A 25418-nucleotide genomic window follows, 5' to 3' on the forward strand; every position below is an offset into this window, starting at 1 on the left:
CATGAACAATAGCTTAACATACATTCACATAGTGTTGGTTACAAATGAAATTCACCCTGAACAAATTGCTGTTAATGGCTGTAAATGACACATCAGTATTAAAGCAAAAAAATCACGACCTTAGCAGAAATGAGGCACCAAAGATGTAGGTGAAGAAATATGATTGCGAAACAAAATGTACAACTACAAAGTAACGAATCAGAGAACAATACAAACAGTTGCTCATAAACTACTTAATGACTATAAAAAAAGACATTTTTGTCAATGTGTAAAATGGGTATAGAATTAAGTAATCACATATATGGAATGAGCAATGCGTCATACGAGGCATGTTTTTTAAGTAAATATGGTTTCGAAACTAAAAACAGACGTGTGAAGATATCTCAATAATTTTATTTTTACATGAAAGCCTGTGCCTTAATCTACACACTGACGCCATTACAGTCTGTTTCTTCCTTGTGTACGTTGTGAATTGAGTGTTTAAGATGCCTCCGATAATCGTGAGTCCTGCTGAGTGTGAAGTACAGGCTGTTATAAGATTTCTTAGTGCTAAAGGCCTAAAAGCAATCGATATTCATTGTGAGATCTTTCCAGTTCACAGAGAAAACATTATGAGTGATGGAATGGTAAGAAAGTGAATGAGATCATTTAAAGATGGCTGCACAAATGTACATGATGAACAACAGAGTGGGCATCCTTCAGTCGTTAATTAAAGTTTGGTGCTGGAAGTGGACAATAAGGTGAGAGAAAACAGACGCTTTACGATTTCCTCCTTGCGGGATGACTTTCCTAATGTTTCTCATAGTGTTTTGTGTGGCATTGTGACCAAGCACTTGAATTACCGAAAATTGTGTGCGCGTTGGGTACCGAAAATGTTGACGGATGTGCACAAAACCAAACATTTGGACTTTCCTTGAGCGGTACCACAACGACGGTGATGATTTCTTAAGTTATGGGCAACGAAACATGGATGACCTATGTCACACCAGAATCAAAGCAGCAGTTCATGGAAGCTGAGCAAGGGTATCATTTTGCTGCAAGACAATGTCCATCCGCATGTGGCAAATCAGACCAAAGATCTCAGTCAAAACAGTCTTGATGCAGTGGTTAACAAGTCAGGCAGCATTAAAATTATTGAAATATCTTAGCACGTCTTTTTTTAATTTCAAAATGGTACTTACTTAAAATACACACCTCATAGAGTTTTACCCTGAAGTGCTTAAGGCGATGACAAATAAATTATCATCCAATAAAGACCATAACATGATTATTTAAGTAACATATTTGTTATATTAAAGTTATGAATCAATACTATGAACATAAAAAACCATAATCATGCTATCTCATGTTCCTAACACTCCACTAACATCTGCTAATCATCAATACAGGAGCACTCTGCACCAACAGCATCACCATCATCTTTTAAAACATTACCATCACCTTTTAAAACATTATCTCTTACTAACTCAGTCATTTTCTCTTGCATGAGTTCAAATGAGAAATATTTGCTCCAGAATCCCTTCCACCACACCCATTATGATATTCTCCTGTCTGCGCAACCCATAAAATATCAGTTTGCCTTATCCCTCTTTCATTCTCAACACCTTTACCCATTGGTCACCTTTCTGTGAATGACTGATATAATAACAGTCCCATACATGAACCAGTCATACTAAGCCAGTACTATCACAGGCATGCTGCATTTCATTACAGATTAACACATTTGTGAAAACAGCAACATCATCTATCAACTTTATGATATCACAGCACAACATTCTATGTGACCATGGCCAATCACTAACTGCCCTTCCCCTTTCATGAATGTTTGCAACAAAACTCCACACAAGAGTGAACATGACCAACCGTACAATCCCACCATCCTGACTCAGTTTTGAATAAAAGTACTGTACTGTTTCTTGTTCGAGTTTCACTTCCATGTAAAGCAATATTTTGGGCAAATACTTTCAGAGAAGACATCACAATACTGAAATTAATACACAATGTTAGTTATACCTCTTTCTCAGTACGGTAGAGATTTTCCTGCAGTTGGATGTCAGCATTTTATATCCTCTTAATTTCTGACATTATCACAGATACTTTTACATAAACTAAACATAACACCACTTTTCATAATAAATGAACATGGATCAGATGACTGCAATTTTACTCATACATAATAGTGCACTAAAGCACAGTAACTGGTCATGACACTCAACTATTCATAGGCACATCAGGACCCTAAATTCTCCCATTATTAAGTACAACTTGTGATTCACTTTTTCTGGTTGGCTCTCTAAGGGATGACATTTGCCTAAAACACAGAATTAGAGCCAATTCTTTGAAATACATTGTCAATAAATTCATGATTTGTGACTGAAAGTGTAATTTAACTTACATTTTATCCCAGTCACAATTCTAATGTCAACTCCAAATGATAAAATAAGGTTGTATTTTGACAAACTTTTTCCAATTATTTTCATATCGTGTGGAGCATTTGTATTATTAATCATAACACTGTGAAATGAGTTAAGCTCATATTTACAAGATGATTGTGGGTGAGGATCACGTATTATTCTTACAGTCCGTTTTTGAGCAATGAACACTTTCTTTTTTAAAGTTTAATTATCTCAGTACATTATTCTATATGACATTATTGAAGGAAACTTACTGGTTTGTCTCTCCCAATGACTTGCAATGATTCAAAGAGTAAACGTTGCTACACTGAATTGTTTTAGGAGTTTCAAAATAATTTTTTTTCCTCTGTTTAAAAAACTATCAATATGGGCACCTAAAAATTTTGACGTTTCCATCTTAGTTGTTATTTCCTCACCATGTGTTACATTTACCATTGGTGTAGTACCTCTAGCTGTGCAGCACTGGATATGTTCTGTCTTTTTGAACTTGAGAGTGAGACCATATGCGCAGAAAACAAACTCAATAATACTTTCAAGAATATTATTTAACATTTCTTCTGTTGCTGTATGAGAAACAATAATAGACCTAATACTGAGCCTTGTTGAGCTGCATAAGTGATTTCTCTCCAGTCAGAATAATCCCCCTTGCTTAAACTGTTTCAATTATCAAGTACAGCTATCTACATTCTTTTAGTTAGATATAACATTAACCATTTGTTCATTATACTATCAATTCCATAACACCTCAGTTAATCTAGGAGAATACGATGATTCATACAGTCAAATGCCTTAGACAGGTCATAGAAAATACCAATTGGCATTATTTTGTTATTTAGTCAGTTCAGCAATGCTCTGAGATCCAGACTGGGAGTTACAGACAGACACAAGGAAAAGACTGTTACACATTGAGCTTTTGGCCAAAGCCTTCTTCAGAAAAGAAAGGAAAACACCCACCCATTCACATATGCACACACACCTCACATACACGACTGCTATCTCTGGGCACTCTGGCCAGACTGGCCATGTGTGCATGGCTTGTGCCTGCTTGTGTGAATGTGTGGGTATTTTCCCTTCTTTTCTAAAGAAGGTTTTGGCCGAAAGCTCTGTGTGTAACAGTCTTTTCATTGTGCCTGTCTGCAGCTCAGCCTGTAATCTTTATGGTGAGCAGCAATCATCCTTTTCATAATTGTTGATATTCTACCTTCCACCACCTGAAATTGTGATTTACTAAGGATATTAAAGTTGCTTAGGTGGAATACTACTCCAGAATATACAGTGTTCTAAGAAATTGGAAAATGTCAGTAGTGAAACCAGTCAATAGTTATTGACTGGTTTCTTGTTGACATCTGTCCTATCATCTTTCTTCTAGATGAGTTGACTAATGGCATATTTCAATCTCTCTGGAAAATTGCCCTGAGTTAGCGATGAACTACATATAAAAAAAACAGTGCTTATCCCATGAGAACAAGTATTTGGTACTCTGTTGGAAACCTCAACAAATCCAGATGAGCTTTTATTTTTGAGAGAATAGATAATTTTCTTAATTTCAGAAGGCAAAGTGGATGAGACATTCTCATATGACTGAATTTTATGTAAGTTGCTTGCCCAACATACTCTTCTTATTTTTTTCTTGAATTGCTTGTCCCTATATTTTCTGCAACATTTAAGAAATGAGTACAAAGAAGTAACAAAGAGGAGGCTTGTCTTTCACTATAATGAGCAAATCTTCATGATAGTTTAGAAGATATTTGAACTCCAGATAATTTGTGTATATACATACCTGGTTTGCCAGAAATTCGGCACTGAAATGTAACAGGCTGTCCCTCTTTCACGACCTGTCCCTTTAGTGGTTCAATAATTGCTGGTGCTACATTTCCTGCTGGTTGTTGTTGTTGTTGCTGTTGCTGCTGTTGTTTCTGTTGTGTGGGTGACCGAACCTGACATTCAGCCTCACAACGTGCTTCACCAGCACTGTTGATTGCCACACATTCATAAGTTCCAGAATCCTCTGGTATAGCCTCAATAATCAACAGGGTATTCACACTATCTTCTTCCAATGTCTTGTATCGAATATCTGATGACGGTATGCGTTTGCCATTCTGTGAAAGATTGATAAGCAAATTAAATGAACTGTTGTGTAATATAAGTTAAAACAGCCCACATGAGCAGGGCTAACTGAATCTGAACTCAAATTTCCAAAGTTATAACACTGCAAACATTTTATGTTAGGCTTTACCGTGACTGTTACTGATACTGAACAAAACAACAAGTGTACTGTTACCAGTCACTGTTGTACAAAATGACTGGGAACAGTATATTTGCTGTTCCATTGAATGTCAGTTGTCAATTTCTTTGCAAAATATAGGTGTTACCATCTGATTCTTTTCACTGCCATGGCAGAATAATGGCAGATTTATAACAAAATTGAAATTTTTTATAAACTCTATCAGGTTAAAGAGAATAATGAACAAATTCAAATGCAGGAGATGAACAATGCTAAACAATTTGCACAGGCAAATAATGATCTATGGAAACTACAAAATTACAAGGAAATTCAGGGCCAAAAAACTGAATATTAAGATTACTATTTTCTATCGAAGTTTCAGGAAAGAATATAAACGTTGTTACTTGAAAAATAATGTATTAAATTGCATAATTAATGAATTTTTCAAACATTCTTCTATGCTTCTGCTACACAACACTTTTTCTCTTTTCAAGAAATAACGGCCACTGGTTTGGCTCAGTCCACTGAAGTACATAGTACTTATGTAATTTTCAACCATTCATTTTTTTTTTTTTATTTGTGCTTCTGAGATTACTAATGTTATTCAGAGACCATATTCCATTTCATTTTTATTTAGCTCTATAATTCACTATTAAAATGGTATGAGCAATAAAATGACTAACAGAGCCAAAAGTAGGACAAACACACTACCTTCTCTCCTATTAAATTGAAGGTAATTTGTGTGGTTTAAGTTGCCTGAGACTGCAGTTGTGTCTGCGAGATGCATTTTTGTGTGTGTGTGTGTGTGTGTGTGTGTGTGTGTGTGTGTGTGTGTGTGTGTGTCATCTGTTAATGGCCAAAAGCTTTAATTGTGAGACTCTTTTGTGGTGCCTCAGAATCTCCACTATATGGTGAGTGGTGACTTTCCATTTCATAATATTGAATGCAATTTTGGTTGCATAAGAGATATTGGGCTTACAAAAAAAGTAAGCGAGAGTACGGAACTATAACAAAGTCTATTTTCTCACATTAATTCATTTATTCATCCCTGGTTGGTTAACTGAAAAATGAAAAGTGAATGTCAGTGGCAGAGTACATTTTGGAAGAAGTAAGAAGTATAGGATAATGTCACAAGGTAATAGCATGCATATGCATTAAGATTAGGTATCAATAGACTAAAGGGCCATCAATCCCAGAAGCTGTAACAGACATGCCAATGAATGAGAATACTTCACATAACTGAAAGCTCTTGCTTTGTGGAAGGAAACGAAATAAGAAATAAAGACTATACAATTTGAAAGAGACATCTAAGCCACTGCACTGTGAGGCACAAGGTGAGGCTGGGCATTTTTAAAGGATGTGCATAGTTAAAGAGTGTTTCATACAATATGCATATCTATTTCTAAATGCCAATAATACTTAAATTTTCTTAAAATCACTCAATTCCATGACTACCACAATGACACAGGCACACTAACTGTAATAGATCTTTAGAACAGAAAATACTCTTTATTCTGTTCTAAACTTCCATTTTCAGAATTTTTACTTCTATTTTTTTTTTTTTTTCAACAAACATATCAAACATAAAAAATGGTTATGCAAACCTTTAACCAATAGACATCAATAGGTCGTGTGCCCGCTATACGAGCATCAAATCGCACAAGTGTTCCAGAATTTACAACACTGCTTTCAATAGTAGTAAGGAAACTTGGAGGCACAACACCACCTCGTCCTTGGCGTCGCTTTTCCTCCACTACTAGATTTGCACTGCACTTAGCAACTCCTCCACGATTTTCAGCTACAACCTGAAAAGAATGGTGCAGAAATCACAGAATATTTTTTAAATCTGAATATGTATCAATAAAATAATGGATATTTTTCTAATTCAATTCTAATATATGAGCCTTTCTCTTTTTTAAATGCATCTTTGTCCTCATTTCACACAATTATCGCATAGCAATCTATGCAAAAATTATCCCATAATACATAGCATAAAAGACTACACTGAAACTATTACTCTGCACATGTTTTAACAATGTATGCAGTATATTCTTCACATCATTCCCTCAGATAATTTGACTATGAGGACAATAAATTGGATCATTTGACTGCAGTCCTCAAAGCACCTACTATGTGTACCCAACTTAACTTAATTCTAATAATTTTTTCTGAGATTTTTACAATATTCTGCCTAAATATTAGAATACTACTTAACAAGCGGCAAAGTCAGAATCTTACACAATTCTTGTCTGTACTCAGTACAAAAAATTTGTTTCAAATATGCTGACTGGTAACACAACATGAGACACATTATTGTGATACTATAGGTCAAAGCTGCACAAAGTATCTCTTTCATTCACCTAAGTTTCTTTAATTTTTTTTCAACTGATATGGAAGCCAGTTCTTCCCAATGTGAAGAAAATTAAAAGCATATAACCCATACTGTATTGTAATTGGTAGTTCTTAATATATACCTTTGACAAATGTCTTCCATACGTGTCCCGTGTAATTTGTGTGCGATCTGTGAACTGTATTTTTGTCTTTGACTAGTTCTGACCATGCCTTCAATTCATAATCAGTGAACAACCACAACTGAAGGTTAAGACTTAATTATTTCTTTTTTTTTTGTTTCTCTGTCTTTCACATACAACTGTAAAAGACTTGATCATTGACAATAATGTGCTCGTTCTCCTTCAAGCTTGCAACATTTGTGTTTACAAGTCCTAAACACATGTTTATAACTTGCTATTATTTACTTTCATGAAACAGTACATAGAAAATCTCTGATGGAAGATGCTATGCATTTACAACCACAACAAAACAGAGGAGGCAATAAGCAGTAGATACACATTTATAAAAGGAGGAAAATGCTTATCTTCTGGGTGATCTCTTTCACCATGGATGAACTCTTTCAGCAGAATTTTCTCTCTCTCTCTCTCTCTCTCTCTCTCTCTCTCTCTCTCTCACACACACACACACACACACACACACACACACACACAGAGAGAGAGAGAGAGAGAGAGAGAGAGAGAGAGAGAGAGAGAGAGAGAGAGAGAGAGCTCCATGGCCACTGTTTTCTCCTAATGCTTTCCCAGCAACCAAGAGTATCATGAGATAACAGTGATATTGTTTATGTGTGCGTTCATTTGTTTTAGTGCTAATAAAGTGCCTCTCTCCTGTTCACTGTCTCATCTGTCTGCTTCAATACTCCTCCATCAGAATGGTAAACCAATACAAAGTATGAATGTTCAGGAAAATATTGATTTTTTGCATGATCTATGTTGGGATTCCGTTTTCTCAATTTTTTTGTTATATTTGCATTTTTCTTGGCAATATTTTTTGTGACTTTACTTCTTGATTGACATAAATTACTTTTAAGAGATGGATGGTGTGGCTGCTGTCACAAATTGTACCCAAAACATTTAAGGAAGCATTTGAAGACCCTTGACTCAGTGGTCTCCAAACCACCTAGCTTTTTCTCGATTTGCAACATCTCAACTTGCTGTATTAAAACACAGATTCATGAAGTGGAGAGAAGTGAACAACAAGCTTTTATTCCTGTTCGTGTTAGTCAAGCAAAGACCCAATGGCACATTAACACAAAGCGTTAGCCATAAACCAATGTATACACATTTATACTTGCATGCATCCACTCCACGTGTCACTTGACAACAATAAGCCATAATCAACACACTGATGCACAGGACTCATGAAACCTCAAACAAAGAGAGTTTAGTAGAAGAGTTGCAGCTCCTAAAGAAATTCTCTGAAAGAATGATAACAACCACTGCCAGCAATATGATTCTGGAGCCAGCTGTTGACTATGCTACGTTGCAATAACAGCAATTCATATTTGTCACAAAATGTACTGAGTTTATTTTTCAGTTTATATCAGGATAGTCAACAATTTTTCTTGACAGCAAGGTTAATCTAGCCACATCGTGTATGCAATTAGCAGAATCATAAAAAGAAGGCCAGTGAGTGACAAATGTATCTCCAAAATAAATTATGCCATCAAAGAACAGTTTGATCATCTTGATGCTGTTTTCATAGACCCAAACAAACTTCTGAGTGAAAACTGCCTTGGAAAAGATGGCTTGAATTTAAACAGATTAGGACCCATAACACTCAGTAGAACATTTACAGATGTCTGCAAAAATAGCCAGAAAGAAGGGAAACTAATATGGTATGATGGGGGAGAAGAACCAACTGCTGCAGCTGAAAAAGCAAAATATAAACACCACACAAAAAAGGAGGGACTGCACAATATGCTCTCAGAATGCAGCCCACAATATGTATATCAACAAAAGAAAAGTTATATAAACGTACTACATCAGAATATTCAATACATTAGTAACAAGAAACTATAAGCAGAAGTAGTCCTACAACCAGTCATACTATGTATCAGGGAACATGGTCTAGCTGAAACCCAAGTAGCTAACTTGAGAATAAAGTGCTATATCTCATTCAGTTACTTCTGTAGATCTAAACATAAAGCTGGTAGGGTTTCCATATATATTAAAACAGGAAAGCCCGTAAAGACTGCAAAGGCCGCAAAGACTGCAAACAGTAAAGGTGTGAGATTGCCTATAGCTAGAAAAAAGACTTTGAAATTACTGGTGCAGTGACTAATGACTTAACAGTGTTTTTGCATACAGATCAACAAGTGGCAAGATTAGCATCCTTCTGGAAAAAAATGGGCAACTTACTAAGAATGAATATGAAGAAAAACATTGTTATATGTGGAGACTTCAATATTGACATGGTAAAAGAATCAAAACGAAGACAATATTTTAAAGAATTGTTATTACAATGCAATATGGAGGAAACAATGTCTGCGCCAACCATAGTGACTTCTCAAAGTCAGACAGTTATTGACAACATTGTTGCCAATATTAGCAGGTCTAACTATGATTCACATGTAATCCAAACAGAAATATCTGTTCATTATGGACAGCTGATCTGCCTCTGCAGAAGTAAGAACATAATATCTTAACCAAAACAAGCCACCAAAGAAATCAAGAATATCAGTGAAAAAAATAGTAACACCTTCAAGACAGTATTAGGCAGGTAAACCTGGAATGAAGCCCTATAGGTGCAGAATGTAAATGAAAAATATCATTCATTTATTAAAACAATTAAACACTATTTTAATGTAGAATTCCAAAACCTAAAGAGACAAGAAAAGATGCAGGATCAGATAAAGTGGATTACCAGTGAAATAATAGAACTGTGAAAGATGCTGCAGGATCTGAGACAGAGGGATGAAGCTGAAAATCATAAAATACTACAAAAGAATTATAGAAAAATAATACAAGAGGCAAAATCAAGAGCAGTCAATGCTACCATAATGAACTCAAGAAACAAGGCAAAGGCAGACTGGAATGCAATTAACAGTGAAAGGCAGGAAAAAGCTAGGTCAAACAAAGAAACATATGTCAGATCAATGAAAATAAACAACACAGTCATTACAGATGGTAGAGAAATACCTAACATACCGAATGATAACTATATAAATGTGGTAAAGAACTTAAAATTGGAAAGAAATAGCCCACAAAAGAAGGTTATTAAGTTATCACAAAAATCAATCAGAAGCATGTTCTTGAAACCAGTCACAGAAGATGACCTGAGGAAAACTATACAGAACCTGAAGTTTAATGTCAACAGCCAGACAAAACTGTTGGCTATCCTGATATCAGATAACAAATAAATTTGACACTTTTGTGACAAATTATGAAATGCAATTATTGTCATATAGATCAAAACATAAAGGCAATGTTGGAAAATTTCTGACCCCAAAACCATATTTTTCCCCAAGAACTGAAAGAATGTCTATTTTCATATAATTTCATTTACAATTACCATTTTCACATAATGTCATCAAAAACTGCTGTTATTTCATATGTTGCATATATTTTTTTTTTAATCAGATGTTCATATGCCTAACAATATGCCACATCTTTCCTGAAGAAAACACCGTAATTTTATGTGCAAATTTTTCATCTCTGTACCATATGTTGACAACTTTTTTGTCACAGTGTTGTAACACAATGAGTGAAAAATAATATCTTGTAATTAGAAGAATGGTATTAGCTGTTTTCCACAGACAGGATGTATATTCAATAATCTGTTTATTTTAATGGAATACTTTTGCAGAACCAGCGTTGTTGTGCTGGTGACACTCCAGGTACTACTCTTTGTCTCCTGTCAGTAATCGTAGATAACAATGAAGTCAATACACTTTGATCCCCATTCTCCCACTCAAAAAGGGCTAAGTGAAATGTACAACTAAGTTTACAAAGCTTCCAAATGAGACTAACAGCAAGAGGAGCGTACCAAAATCTGTGAAACAGAGGAATGACTTACCCTGAACACACCAGAGTCTTCCATAAACACTTGTCTCAAGATGAGAACTGACTTTGTTCCAAATGTGTGTATTTGAAGATCGGCCGAGCTCTGGATTGGAAAATCCTCCCTGAACCATTTTATTGTTGGAAGTGGATCACCATCAAATTCAACTTCAAATCTAGCCTGCTCTTGCTCAAATACTCTGACAGGCTGTATCTTCTTGGTGAAAAATGGAGGCTTAGCAGGTTTCTGTAACAAAAAAGATGTTCTTGTAGTTTCTTAAGTATTCTTTAAAATTACCCATCAAGTATTGCTTAAGTTTGGTGCATCACAGTGAATCTGAAACACCTTAAATTATTAGAAAGCTACAGAAAGAAACAAAATGATTCTCACATATATATTATTACTGATCTTTCTCCTAACAAATTGATTCTTTACTCTCTCTGAAACATTCTTAACTATTTTTGTATTGTATTGTCTTTTTTCCCGTAGCTCTCGAGATAGGAACATTTATTTCTAATAACTTAAATTTCACAATCACTGACCACATTATGTTGGCTAAAGCCTCAGTATAGTGTACACAGTTGGTATATTTATTTTACTGGATACATATCAGTTACAGATATTTCAGTTTTTATTTATTTGTTTGTTTTAATTTAGGCAGTAAATAAAATAAAAGTGGCGATCAATTTGAAAGTTGATTTGAACATAGGTCTATTGAATTTGTGTGCCCTTGTCTGCCTCTGACCTTTGAACTGAGTTAGTTACCCCATTTTAGTTAAACATGGACTCTGAATAATGATGCAACTTTATATTTTTAACATCAACATATCACTGACAAGATGGAAGAAGTGATGAGAAATAAATCCTATTACTCAATGGAGATTGAACACGAGGCCTTTGGATTTTGAGTCTGGCCTCTGTCCACTGAGTCGCACATGCTTCAATCAACAGCTTCATAAAGAAACTTATATTTAATAATGCTTAAAATGAGTGTCTTTCCTGTATACATGAAAAGCAGAAGAAAAACCTGACAAATCATTTCTCTCTACTTGACAAAGGATGCTTTATGGAAATACAGTAAATAAATGTGTATTCCTTACAACAGGCCCTTGGACAACTCGTTCTTGTGTTTTTGCCTTATGCTCAACTTCAGTTGTTTCTGTGGCCGTGATCTTCCGTGTAATTTCCACATCTCCCTTGACCTGTGAACAATATCAGTTAACTAAATGATACGGTTTATCAAGTGAAAATTGATGTGCAAGGAATATATTATGAATTAGTTACTGTCTGTCAACTCACAAAGAACAAATGTTATTACAAATGCTACATGTTACATATCATGATTTAAAATAAAAACAGCACTTTACAATGAACTTCAGGGCTGTTGGATGTTCAGAAATCAATCAGGTTCCTTCATTTGGATAAGGAAATAACACTATCCATTTTTCCATCTACTTGATAGTAGTAAAATCAGGAGTGCATGCATAAATAGTGAGATAGAAACATTAAAAAATGATTCATTGTGAAAATATATACTGGGCAGTTCCTAGAGATACACATAAAAAACAGGAAACAACACAGTCAATTCAAATAGACTCGGCCCTCAATTTTTTGTTTAATTCACACAAAGGACGTTGCTGTAAACATATTCTTATGGACAACCATTTCTCATGTGTATGACAATAAAAATGCTGAACAATAAAAGAAATAGGACTGTTGAGAGTATTATGAGAATAAATACAGCATGTATAATGATATTGGGCACAGTAAAAGAAAGGGAATTGGAATGAGAATATTACATTATAAATAAAGGAAAAGAAAAGCAAAATTAAATTAGTCAAATCCTGGGAATAATATGTCATAAATAGGGATGTCTAAACTGATTATGGTTTTCAGTTAACAATTTTAGCCAAATGAGCCCTCCAAACTGCAGTTATCTGACTTCAGTCACTTTCTTTATAATTTTGAATAATTCTACAGACAGTGCAGTAAGAAGTACACTGAGCAAAAAATAAAATAAAAACAAATAAAAAATAACAGGAACCAAATCAATAACAAATTTGGCACCTATATTATCATTAACCCATGCTAAGGAGAATCTGTTAAATTCTTTGGATGAAAATCTACTTCCTTCAGTACATGGGTTCTCACCATCAAATTAACTTACATTTACCATCAGAGATTCCAGTTCTAATTCTTAAACTACAGTTCACTAGTATCATATTCCAAATTATTTAAAGAGAAACACACTGAACAGCTACATTTTAGCATGAGCTGGTGTACTGAATATTTAATTATCTTCCAAGACTTTCAGCTGCCTAAGGGAGAAAGAAAAATTCATGTTTGTAGGTTTTCCCAGTGGACATGCTGCTTCAAAGTCTCTCAGGCATGCAGCCAGGTTGACTGATCAGTGTAGAACAAATTTTTGAGGATATAACATACCCTTATCACCAGGTTACTCCTGCTGACTGACATCCTGGACCAGTGGGTGTGATATACCATTTATCTCCTCCCTCCAGTCCCCATATATAGGTAGTGTGATGTGGCAGCCATGGTGGTGGGTGTAGCTCGTGCTCAGGATTCGAGTCATGGGCCTCAGTCTGCACTCCACTTGCCTCATGCTTGGTGCTCTGTTTCCAGAGCATCTGAAGAATTTTCAGTACTGAAGCCATACATCTGACTAAGCTGAAATCCAGTGTCATTGTTAATGAGGTTCTCATGTACCCATATTTTGATAGCCACCTTGCATATACAATCCCAATAGTGGGATGTGTGTGCAAAATTTTTGTATCTCCGTATTTCATTTGGTGGTTGGTTTCAAGGCAATATTCAGCAAGTGCTGATTCTGTAGGCTGCTGGAGGAGAGTATGCCATATGTGTTCTGTGCACCTTTCTTCAATTGTGTGAATGGTTTGTCTGACATATGCATTCCCACTCTCACACTGTACATAATACACTCTAGATTTCTGGAGTCCCAGATCATCTTTCACTATCCCTAAAAGGGATTCGGTCTTTGCTGACAGGCAGTACACACATTTGATATTTTGTCATTGTAAAATTCTACTGATTTTTCCTGATATGTTGACCATGGATGGAATGTAGGCTACCTCTTTCAGATGGACTTCACTGGGTGTTGGTTGCGGTGTGGTCTTTTGCTTGAAGACCCATCAAATTTGGCAGTCGCTATAGTCATTTTACTGGAACACATTCTTCAGGTTTCTTCATCAAAAACCACACAAGCTCTATAGAACAGCATGTTTAGCAGTCCTTCCCTTTGTGACAGGTGATCACAGCTAGAGGCATGAAGATACTGGTCTGTGTGAGTTTTCTTGCAATAGATACAGTGTCCCAGTGTTCTGTCCAGTTTTCTCCATATCAGAACATCCAAGAATGGCAGCTGAGCATTTTGCTCCATCTCCATGGTGAACTAAACTGTGGATAGAGGTCAGATGTTGCAATAAAACTTGAGAGCTCATCTTTCCTGTGATGCCAAATGACTAACATATCAGCAACACATCTGTAAAAGGCTGCTAGTTTTAATTGTTCTGAGTCTAGTGCCTTGCCCTCAAGGTCTTCCATGAACATAATGGTCACCACAGGTGACAGAAGGCTACCCTTTAGCATGTATCAGACTGTTCATAGTAATGTCTGTCAAAAGGAAATATGTGGATGTGTGGACAAAATCACGAAATTGAATAGTTTCATGAAAGAGGACCCAAATTTATTTTAAATAAGTTCCAGTGACTCCTTATTGAAAAGAAATTTGGGCTCTCCTTCACCACACTATTCAGTTTCAGGATCACGTCCATATACTTTATTTTTGACAGACGTCACTACAAACAGACTGATGGCGTACCTATGGGTAGCCTTCTGTCACCTGGCAAAATCAAACAATGGAAAATCCAGGATGGAATGTAACATGTAACAATATTTTAAAAAGGATCATTGCTACTTACCATATAGTGGAGATGCTGAGAGTCACAATAAAAAGACTGTCGCACAATATCCTTTTGACCAACAAGGGCTTTATGCAGGTATGAGTTGTGTTCACGCGAGTGAGCGTGTGTTGTGTGACTCAGCACCTCCGCTATATGGTGAGTAGCAACTATCCTTCTGTTACCCAGCCAATATGTACACGGAAGACTTTGAGGACAAGCCGCTAGAATCAGCACCACAAAAACAGTCATTTACAGACATGTTGACAATATGAAACTTCCTGGCAGATTAAAACTGTGTGCCCGATCGAGACTCGAACTCGGGACCTTTGCCTTTAGCGGACAAGTGCTCTACAATCTGAGCTACCGAAGCACGACTCACGCCTGGTACTCACAGCTTCACTTCTGCCAGTATATGTTGACAATATGTTCATCATATAGTCTCGCATGGAAGATGAGCTCTCAAGTTTTCTAGTAACACCAGAGTTCTATTCACATCCAAATTCAGTTCACCATGGAGGTGGAACAAAACAATCAGCTGCCATTCTTGGATGTTCTGGTATGGAGAAAACTGGACAAAACACTAGAACACAGTGTCTACAGGAAGAAAACCCACATGGACCAGTGCCTTCGCACCTCCAACTGTCATCACCTGTCACAGAGGGAAGGAGTGCTAAACACACTGGTCTACAGAGCTTGCATGATCTGCAATGAAGAAAGCCTAAAACTGGAATGAGACCGCCACAGGGACATGTTCCAGAAATACGGCTATAGGGACTGCCAAATTCAATGTGTCTTCAAGCAAAAGACCACATCACAGTCAACACCCAATGATGACCACTCCAAAAAGATATACTACATTTTATGCACAGGCAACATATCTGGAAAAATCGGTAGAATTTTATGATGATAAAAGATCAAACGTTTGTACTGCCCACTGGCAAAGACCAAATCCCTTTTAGGGACTGTAAAAGATGACCTGGGACTCCAGAAATCTGGAGTGTATTGCAAATGAAGTGAATGTCGGAAAGTGTGTGTCAGACAAACCATTTGCACAATTGAAGAAAGGTGCATGGAACACAAATGACACACCAATCTCCAGCAGCCTACAAAATCAGCAATTGCTGAACATTGCCTTGCAACCAACAACAAAATGAAATATGAAGATAAAAATTTTGCACAACACAGCCCACAATTAGGACTTTCATTACAAGGAAGCTGTCAAAATCTGTCTACATGAGATCCTTTATCAATAAGGTCCATGGACTTCAACTTACTCAAGTATGGGCTCCAGCACTTAAAATTCTACAAACACAGTGGAACAGAGCACTGAGCGTGGCATAGGCAGAGCATAGACAGAGGCTTACTGCTCAACTCCTGAGTGTGGGCTACAGCCATCACCACGGCCACATATCGCGTGATTCACATACAGTGTCAGCGAAGGGAAGAGATGACCGATATATATATATTGTACCCACCGGTCCAGGATGTCAGTCAGCAGGAGTAACCTGATGAAGGTGCATCACACCATCAAAAATTTGTTCTACAGCGATCAATCAATTCAACTTCTTGAAAAGAGACTTACAAGCAAATAAAATGCAAGTTTAAATCTAAATATGGACTAGCTACCTATTTTTCAGATAATGCTTTCTTACAGGTCCTAAATCAATTTTGAACTTTAAATTGGAAAAAAATCTTTTAGTGATAAGTTTATGTTCATTTTCATATAAGCCTTTCATATTTTAACAGACTAAAAAGCTCAAGTCTTTTATGAAAAAATTGTGAAATAAATAAATACAACTAATTAAAAATTAAAGAAAAAAATTGCTTTCAACATTAAAGACAGAAAAGGCAACCACACTTTGCACTCACCAAGTATGGAACTGTTGAGGAAGACTGACAGTTTTATACAACGTAAAATGTGCACTCTCCGGGGTTTTCACCTTTAAAAATGTTCTTTGCTAGTACAAAGGCAAAAATGAAACATGAAATAAAGAGCTCATGTTGCAGGGAAGAAAACATTGCTCCAAACATCATATTACAGGAGACACAATTTGTAAAATAGCACTTGCATATAACTAGTTACTTCTAACTGTTCTCCTGCATATTGTGGGTCTCCTAAGTTAGTGTTTGTTACAACTTCTCATTCCTTTAACATTTTGGTTTTCTGTAATTAAAATCACCATGGATCACATTCACTACCCTTTATTTTTGTCATGTGTATCTATCTATTTGTTATATCTAAAAACAAAGATGATGTGACTTACCAAACAGAAGCGCTGGCAGTATTTGTTATGTGTATCTTACACCTATATCTCTGTGTGTTATTCTTGCTTGAAAATAATCAATTTTTGAAGAGATAATTTAAATGGATGCCAAATTTACTCACCAAGTGGCAGCAGGAGAACACACATATAAAATATTTTAAAGTTTGTAAGCTTTCAGAGCCAGTGGCTCCATCTTCTAGCAGCACAGCTTAAGGGGAAGAGGGGCGAAGTAAAAAGACTGGTGAGGTTTAAGAAAAGGTGTAGAGCTTGAAAAAGTTGCCCAGATCTCTGTATCATGGGAGACTTACTTGACAGAATGAGAGGTAGGTTTTTTATCTATCTACTTAGATTAATGTATGCGTGTTTGTTGCTGTCACTTAATGAATAACCATACTTCCTACTGCCTCACCTCTTTCTGTGTTTGCTTTTGTTTGGCTACATGCACTTCTCGTGCATGAATAGCTGACTCTGATGGCTCAGGTGGCAAACTCGGAATTGTTTTGGAGTCAACAACTGTTTCCGATGTATGTTTATTTGGTCGTCGAGACGTTACCCAGGCTGGTTTTTCTTCTTCTTTTTCATCTCTGCAATCAAAAATTCTTATAATAGTGCAGCAAGAAAAACACGTGCCTTTGTAAATAATGATTTTAGAATTTGTTACAGTTCTTCTTTGAAAATATCAAGAGACAAACATTAAAGTGGTTGGTTGCTCTGATCCCATTAATTTCTGCATCAATCTGGTAACACACTATTGTACCAGACTGAAAGCTAGAAACAGATACTGACAGAACTGAAGATGTGAGGGCAGGTCGTGAGTAATGGCTGAATAGCTTAGTCAGCATGTGCACTGCCCGGAAGATGCAAGATTCTAGGTTCTAGTCCCAGTTTTGCACACATTATTAATCTCCCCAATTTCAAAATAGCGCTCATTCACTCTGTTGCAAAATGAAAGATCCATTCTGGATCAATCTCCAAGACTCTAGCTAGGCAATTAACCTATAATAGCCTTTATTCCAGGAGTGCTAGCCCAACAAGATGTCCAGAAGAGCTTCTGTGAAGCTTGAAAAGTTGGAAATTAGAAAAATAATACCAGCAGAAGTAAAGAGGTGAGAGTTGGACATGAGTCATGCTTAGCTAACTCAGTCAGTAAGAGTGGTGACCGTAAAAAGGGAGGTCCCATGTTCGAGTCATAGTGTGGCACACAGTCTTAATCTGCCAGGAATCTCTTACCAAAAACATTTTCCTCTGTTACATTTTCTTCTGACTGTAAAATTAAAATAGCATTGTGACTGGCAGACTAAAGTGGGAGAAAATAAGCGTTGCTAGTAGAGATGCAGTGTTACTATTAACTGTGCGACGTGAAGTTGTGGACTCTATTCTCAACACTCAACAAAAGTTCTGATTATCAAATAATATGTTTCTAATTTATTTTTAAGCAAAACACAAATTAAACTGAATATGGAACCTTGGTCATACAACAACTTATGCACTTCAATCAGACATGGATAACTTACAGTTTTTGCTCATAGCTCTGAGCCATTCCCTTGGCTACTGTTTTGGCCACAACTTTTTCTCCAGGTATAGCAAATTGATGTGATGCTTCCCGCAAACGAGTTTCCTTGATTACTTGCTCTTCTTCAAGCTGCAACATATAAAAACAGGTAGTGAACACTCATTTCCCACACAACAAATCTAATTTGTGAGTGTCATTTAATGTTAAAATCATTAGATCTACACACTGACATAGCTGTTGTTGCCTAATGCAGATAGGTCATCTGCTGTGTCCAACAACATACAGACCTGAAATAAGTTGCCCTTCGGCATTCTACAGGGTTCCCCAGGAGATGTGGTCAACCAGAGTCAGCTATTCAAGGATACAACAGAAGCACCCATTTGATGCAAAAAAACTTCCTATGGACAATGCCCTATTCTGAATGGTTTACAAGATAGAACACATATAATGTACATTTGTTTTTGGGCAAGTGATGCACACATATGTGTATTACCCTAATCACTGTATTATTCGCGGTAGTAACTGGTCACCAAGATTGCCAGACTTTATGCCATTAGATAATTTATGGGGTTGGAAGAAGCCTGAAATGTACAAATGAATGGTAAATATCCCACATAAGCTGCTTGGTCGCATCATGGATGCTGCTACCCACATTACAAAAACATGCAGTGACACTGCATGATAAGTGACACAATAAGTTCTTTCCATGAATGCACAAATGCATCGATATTCAAACATTTATTGTAAACTGTACAACAGCTGTAATGTGGCATAAATGATACTGCTTAGAGGCAAATTTATTTTTAAAAAAAGTTGTAGTGATTACTAACTGTTGTACATGCGCACATGAGTAAACCTGACAATGTACTGATGTAAATAAAATAGAAAGAAACTTCCACATGGGAAAAATATATTAAAAACAAAGATTCCAAGACTTACCAAGCGGGAAAGCGCTGGTAGACAGGCACAATAAAATAACACACAAACACACACACAAAATTTCGAACTTTCGCAACTGGCGGCTGCTTCGTCAGGAAAGAGGGAAGGAAAAGGAAAGATGAAAGGATGTGGGCTTTAAGGGAGAGGGTAAGGAGTCATTCCAATCCCAGGAGCGGAAAGCAGCCGCCGGTTGCAAAAGCTCGAAATTTTGTGTGTGTGTTTGTGTGTTATTTTATTGTGCCTGTCTACCGGCGCTTTCCCACTTGGTAAGTCTTGGAATCTTTGTTTTTAATATGACAATGTACTGAATAATACATAAAATGAATAATGATGTACATTAAATGTATACTATCTCAGAAAATATTCAGAACAGGGCATATGTCCATATGAAGTTTTCTTTGCTTCAGATGATTATTTCTGTCATATCACTGAATACTCACTACTCCTCCTGTGACACCCTGTATATTGTGCTTCAACTTGCTTATATAATTACCTCAAAACATTTGGAAACTTATTGTAAATCCCTATTATTCAAACACATACATCCTAATCTCCCCAAAGCATTCAACTTTGAATTGTACACTCTGGTGCATGTTCTCAAACCCTTTAGTGAGCATTCTGCTACAAGCTTCCTTGGGAAAGTTGTTTAAGAACTTTCTATGGGCAGACACAGCAACTTCTGGAGACTAAAAATAATGCACACAGAAGGTTTTTAGCAACATTGAGATGAAAAAATAAATCACAGGGAATAACAATTACACTGTGAGATGAGCATGAAAGTGTATGGATTCACAAGAATTTCCAAGAACTGTTCCTTTTCTGATCAGTTTGTAAACAGTTAAATTATTGTGGAAGATGAAGATGCCATAATGTCATATCTTTTGTCATTCTCCAGATTTCTTTATTAAGGCTTACAAAGGTACAATGCATCAACTTATGCTTAAGAAAGGACATGTCATTCCTTTTCCAAAATTCTCACTTTTCCTGGATGAATGTCACTGGGACAGACACAACACGTTATTTATTACTTGTCTCTAGTCCAATTTGGACAGCCACATTCTATCATCAGTTACAAAGCAGAATACTGGTTTCCACATTCCAGAAAAAAAAAATCATCAAGCATATGTTGTCTGAACTTTAAATGCTGAAACATGTGTTTCCACTAAATTATGTGGTGAGATGTCTATTGGTTAAAATTTTCTTGTTTTGTAGATTCATCATAAGACATTAGAACATCCTAAGCGAACAATTAATGTGGTGGTAAATGCAGCAAGCATCCACTGAAAGTATTCACTGAGCACAAAATGTGATTCCTTCTGTAGAGGCAGTACTGGACACACAGAAAGTCTGTCATCGAAGTGGAAATTTCTGTCATCCCTGAATTTGTTGAAAGACCACAGCTACAGAAGGAAAATAACTGCAAAATATAAAACGTAACCATTCAAGACTCTGACTCAGGCACACTTCAAAACTGTAAAAAATCATCTACTGGAAAGGCATTCATTCTATTCTTGTTTATCTCTGCAGCTGACACAGACTACTGTGTAGTAAGAAACAATGGAGAGACTACTGATGATAGTTCCAACAATAGATTAAACTGATATACTTTAAAGTGCAACTACAGAATGGAAAAAAATCAATACTCTGAGAGCAGACCCTCATAATATCCCTGAAGAAAATATTTTGTAAGCAACCAAGAATTGTCTAAAAATGTGAGCACAGACATGCAGCAGTATAATATTCACAACCAGTGATTAGAGTTAAGTCAAAAATAGGAAAAGCAATGGCAGTTATACAATGCACAACTATCAAATTCTGCAGCTTCCATGTCTAGAGACAACAAGAAGAAGAAAGAATGAAGAAACCTATACATATTCCATTTCTTTGTTATCTACATCTACATCTACATGATTACTCTGTAATTCACATTTAAGTGCTTGGCAGAGGGTTCATCAAACCACTATTGTACTATCTCCCTACCATTCCACTCCCGAACAGCGCGCTGGAAAAACGAACACCTAAAACCTTTCTGTTCGAGCTCTGATTTCTCTTATTTTATTTTGATGACCATTCCTACCTATGTAGGTTGGGCTCAACAAGATATTTTCGCATTCGGAAGAGAAAGTTGGTGACTGAAATTTCGTAAATAGATCTCGCCGCGCCGAAAAACATCTTTGCTTTAATGATTTCCATCTCAACTCGCGTATCATATCCGCCACACTCTCTCCCCTATTACAGGATAATACAAAATGAGCGCCCCTTTTTTGCACCCTTTCGATGTCCTCGGTCAATCCCACCTGGTACGGATCCCACACCGTGCAGCAACATTCTAACAGAGGACGAACGAGTGTAGTGTAAGCTGTCTCTTTAGTGGACTTGTTGCATCTTCTAAGTGTCCTGCCAATGATACGCAACCTTTGGCTCACCTTCCACACAATATTATCTATTTGGTCTTTCCAACTGAAGTTGTTGGTAATTTTTACACCCAGGTACTTAGTTGACTTGACAGCCTTGAGAATTGTACTATTTATCGAGTAATCGAATTCTAATGGATTTCTTTTGGAACTCATGTGGATCACCTTCCACTTTTCATTATTTATCGTCAACTGCCACCTGCCACACCATACAGCAATCTTTTATAAATCGCTTTGCAACTGATACTGGTCTTCGGATGACCTTTCTAGACGGTAAATTACAGCATCATCTGCAAACAACATAAGAGAACTGCTCAGATTGTCACCCAGGTCATTTATACAGATCAGGAACAGCAGAGGTCCCAGGACACTTCCCTGAGGAACACCTGATATGACTTCAGTTTTACTCAATGATTTGCCGTCTATTACTATGAACTGCGACCTTCCCGACAGGAAATCACAAATCCGGTCGCACAACTGAGACTATACCCCATAGGCCCGCAGCTTGATTAGGAGTCGCTTGTGAGGAACGGTGTTGAAAGTTTTCCGGAAATCTAGAAATATGGAATCAACTTGAGATCCCCTGTCGATAGCGGCCATTACTTCGTGCGAATATAGAGCTAGCTGCACTGCACAGAACGATGTTTTCTGAAACCATGCTGATTACCTATCAATAGATCGTTCCCTTCGAGGTGATTCATAATGTTTGCATAAAGTATATGCTCCAAATCCCCACTGCAAACCAACATCAGTGATATAGGTCTGTAGTTCGATGGATTACTCCTACTACCCTTCTTAAACATTGATTTTCCAATCTGTAGGTACAGATCTATCTGTGAGCGAGCAGTTGTACATATTTGCTAAGTAGGGAGATATTGTATCAGCGTAATCTGAAAGGTACCTAATTGGTATACAATCTGGACCTGAAGACTTGCCCATATCACGCAATTTGAGTTGCTTCGCAACCCCTAAGGTATCTACTTCTAAGAATCTCCTGCTAGCAGCTGTTCGTGTTTCAAATTCTGGAATATACCATTCGTCTTCCCTAGTGATGGAATTTCGGAAAACTGTGTTCAATAACTCCACTTTAGCGGCACAGTCATCGGTAACAGTACCATCGGCACTGCACAGCGAAGGTATTGACTGTGTCTTGCCACTTGTGTACTTTACATATAACCGGAATTTCTTCAGATTTTCTACCAAATTTTGAGACAATGTTTCATCGTTCAACCTATTAAAGGGATCTTGCATTGCAGTCTGTGCCAAATTTCGCGCGTCTGTAAATTTTAGCCAATCTTCAGGATTTCGCATTCTTCTTAACTTCGCATGCTTTTTTCGTTGCCTCTGCAACAGCGTTTGGACCTGTTTTGTGTACCTTGGGGGATTAGTTCCATCTCTTACCAATTTATGAGGTATGAATCTCTCAATTACTGTTGCTACTATATCTTTGAATTTGAGCCACATCTCAGCTACATTTGCATAGTCAGTTCAGAAGGAATGGAGATTCTCTCTTAGGAAAGCTTCTAGTCACACTTTATGCGCTTTTTTAAATAAAATTATTTTGTGTTTGTTTCTGGTGGATTTGGAAGTAACGGTATTGAGCCTAGCTACAACGACCTTGTGATCACTAATCCCTGTATCAGTCATGATGCTCTTTATTAGCTCTGGATTGTTTATGGCTAAGAGGTCAAGTGTGTTTTCGCAACCATCATTAAGATGATGTTAACCTTACAGACATAATAAATTTATACTGAATTTGTAATCATATAGAAATGTCATTTGTGGCAATTTACTAAATGGAAAGAGTTTTCAAAATTATCTGTGTTTGTAATCACATAAATGTACCAATAAAATATTTGAAACTTAAGATTTCTGACTTTCTATTTTGAATATACTATAGTAAACAGTGTCACACAAAAAGAACATAAGATGTAATCTCCTTACATGGTGTATCACATAACAGGTAAATATATCTTCGTTTCCTAATATTGAGTCACAAGGAAATAAGTGTTTCATCTTACACTCACTGTGGCACAGCATAGAATGTCACACAGCTTTAAATTTGAACAAATGTGTTTTGATTTTATGTTAATCTCTTGACAAAAGTTTTATGATTTACCACAAGTACAGGAATGTATAAATTGACAATGATATTTAGATGGCTTATTGGAGAAACAACAAAATAGTACCAACAAGAACCTTCTGTTTTGGTGAAACAAACACACCTGCAAACAAAAAAGATACTGCTCATTTTAAGTGATCATGTATATTTATTTACAAAGCAATATTGCTTATTCCTGGCTTAAGTTTCATTTAATGGTTGTTGCAAAAGAGAAGCTTAAATCAGACTAGGTTTCCCCAAACAACTAGCCTTTATCAACATCTACACTCTTCAAACAACTGTGAAGTGGATGGCAGAGGGTATGTCCCATTGTACCAGTTATTAGAGTTTCTTCTCATTCCATTCACATACTGAGCATGTGAACAATGATTCTTAAATGCCCCTGTGTGTGTTGTAATTAATATAATCTTGTCCTTACGATCCCTATATGCATGATAAGTAAGGGGTTGCAGTATATTCCTATAATCACCATTTAAAGCTGCTACTTGAAATTTTGTAAGTAGGCTTTCTACAGCATATGTCTGTCTTCAAGAGTCCACCATTCAATTTCTTCGGCATCTCTGTGACACTCTCCCACAAGCCAGATAAACCTGTAACCATTAGTGCTGTCCTTCACTATATATGTTCAATATATCTCATTAGTCCTATTAGATGTAGTCCCATACATTTCTACCAGTAGTTTAGAAATAAATGTCAGCTTAAAGTATAGGTTTTTTGTCTTTCTACACAATTATTCCAAATCCACTTACAGACCTCATGTATAAATTTCTGTGAAGAACCATAAAGAACCATATTTCTTCTTACACAGTGTACTACTGAACCTGTGATGAAAATTGTTTACTGCAGTTTTCTTCTCTGAGTTGTATTTACATGTTCCAACATTGTACTCTTTTCTATGTGTCTCAATTGTTGTTTTAGTGTGCTTGAAATGTTTCTGTTGGCATATGAAATATATAAGAAATTAAATTTATTACATTTCAGTTCACCAACTTCTAAATAATTGTATTAATTAGCTTTCATTTGACTCCTGAGCTGCTCAGAAACAGAAAATCTTGCTTAGCTGTAGCTGAAAAGAAATATTCACAATTTCCCTAACAAATGTAATTTAACAGATAACTGTTCATGTGTAAGTCGTATACGGTGCCAATCTGGTTTAAGACTGAAGATAAAAGTGCAGATAATATAGAAACAAAAAATTGAGAGAAGATACATTGAGGGCAGAAATACATAGAAATTAGG

At 36.5% G+C, this 25418-nt stretch overlaps 1 protein-coding gene across 11 annotated transcripts in view; it reads right to left on the minus strand.

Annotated features, from left to right (window-relative positions):
* LOC126365782 (titin) overlaps nucleotides 1-25418 on the minus strand; it is a 523502-nt gene that overhangs the window by 288623 nt on the left and 209461 nt on the right. For all 11 annotated transcript variants that reach the window (XM_050008347.1, XM_050008355.1, XM_050008352.1 and 8 more), the window contains exons 66-71: nucleotides 18706-18833; nucleotides 17601-17775; nucleotides 12090-12191; nucleotides 11005-11235; nucleotides 6243-6443; nucleotides 4195-4513 (exon numbers count right to left, since the gene is read on the minus strand). In XM_050008347.1, coding sequence (XP_049864304.1) covers nucleotides 4195-4513; nucleotides 6243-6443; nucleotides 11005-11235; nucleotides 12090-12191; nucleotides 17601-17775; nucleotides 18706-18833 — 1156 coding nt within the window. The remainder of the gene's footprint in view (nucleotides 1-4194; nucleotides 4514-6242; nucleotides 6444-11004; nucleotides 11236-12089; nucleotides 12192-17600; nucleotides 17776-18705; nucleotides 18834-25418) is intronic.

The sequence above is a fragment of the Schistocerca gregaria genome, chromosome 4, assembly GCF_023897955.1.
Source record: "Schistocerca gregaria isolate iqSchGreg1 chromosome 4, iqSchGreg1.2, whole genome shotgun sequence".
NCBI classification, from domain to species: domain Eukaryota; kingdom Metazoa; phylum Arthropoda; class Insecta; order Orthoptera; family Acrididae; genus Schistocerca; species Schistocerca gregaria.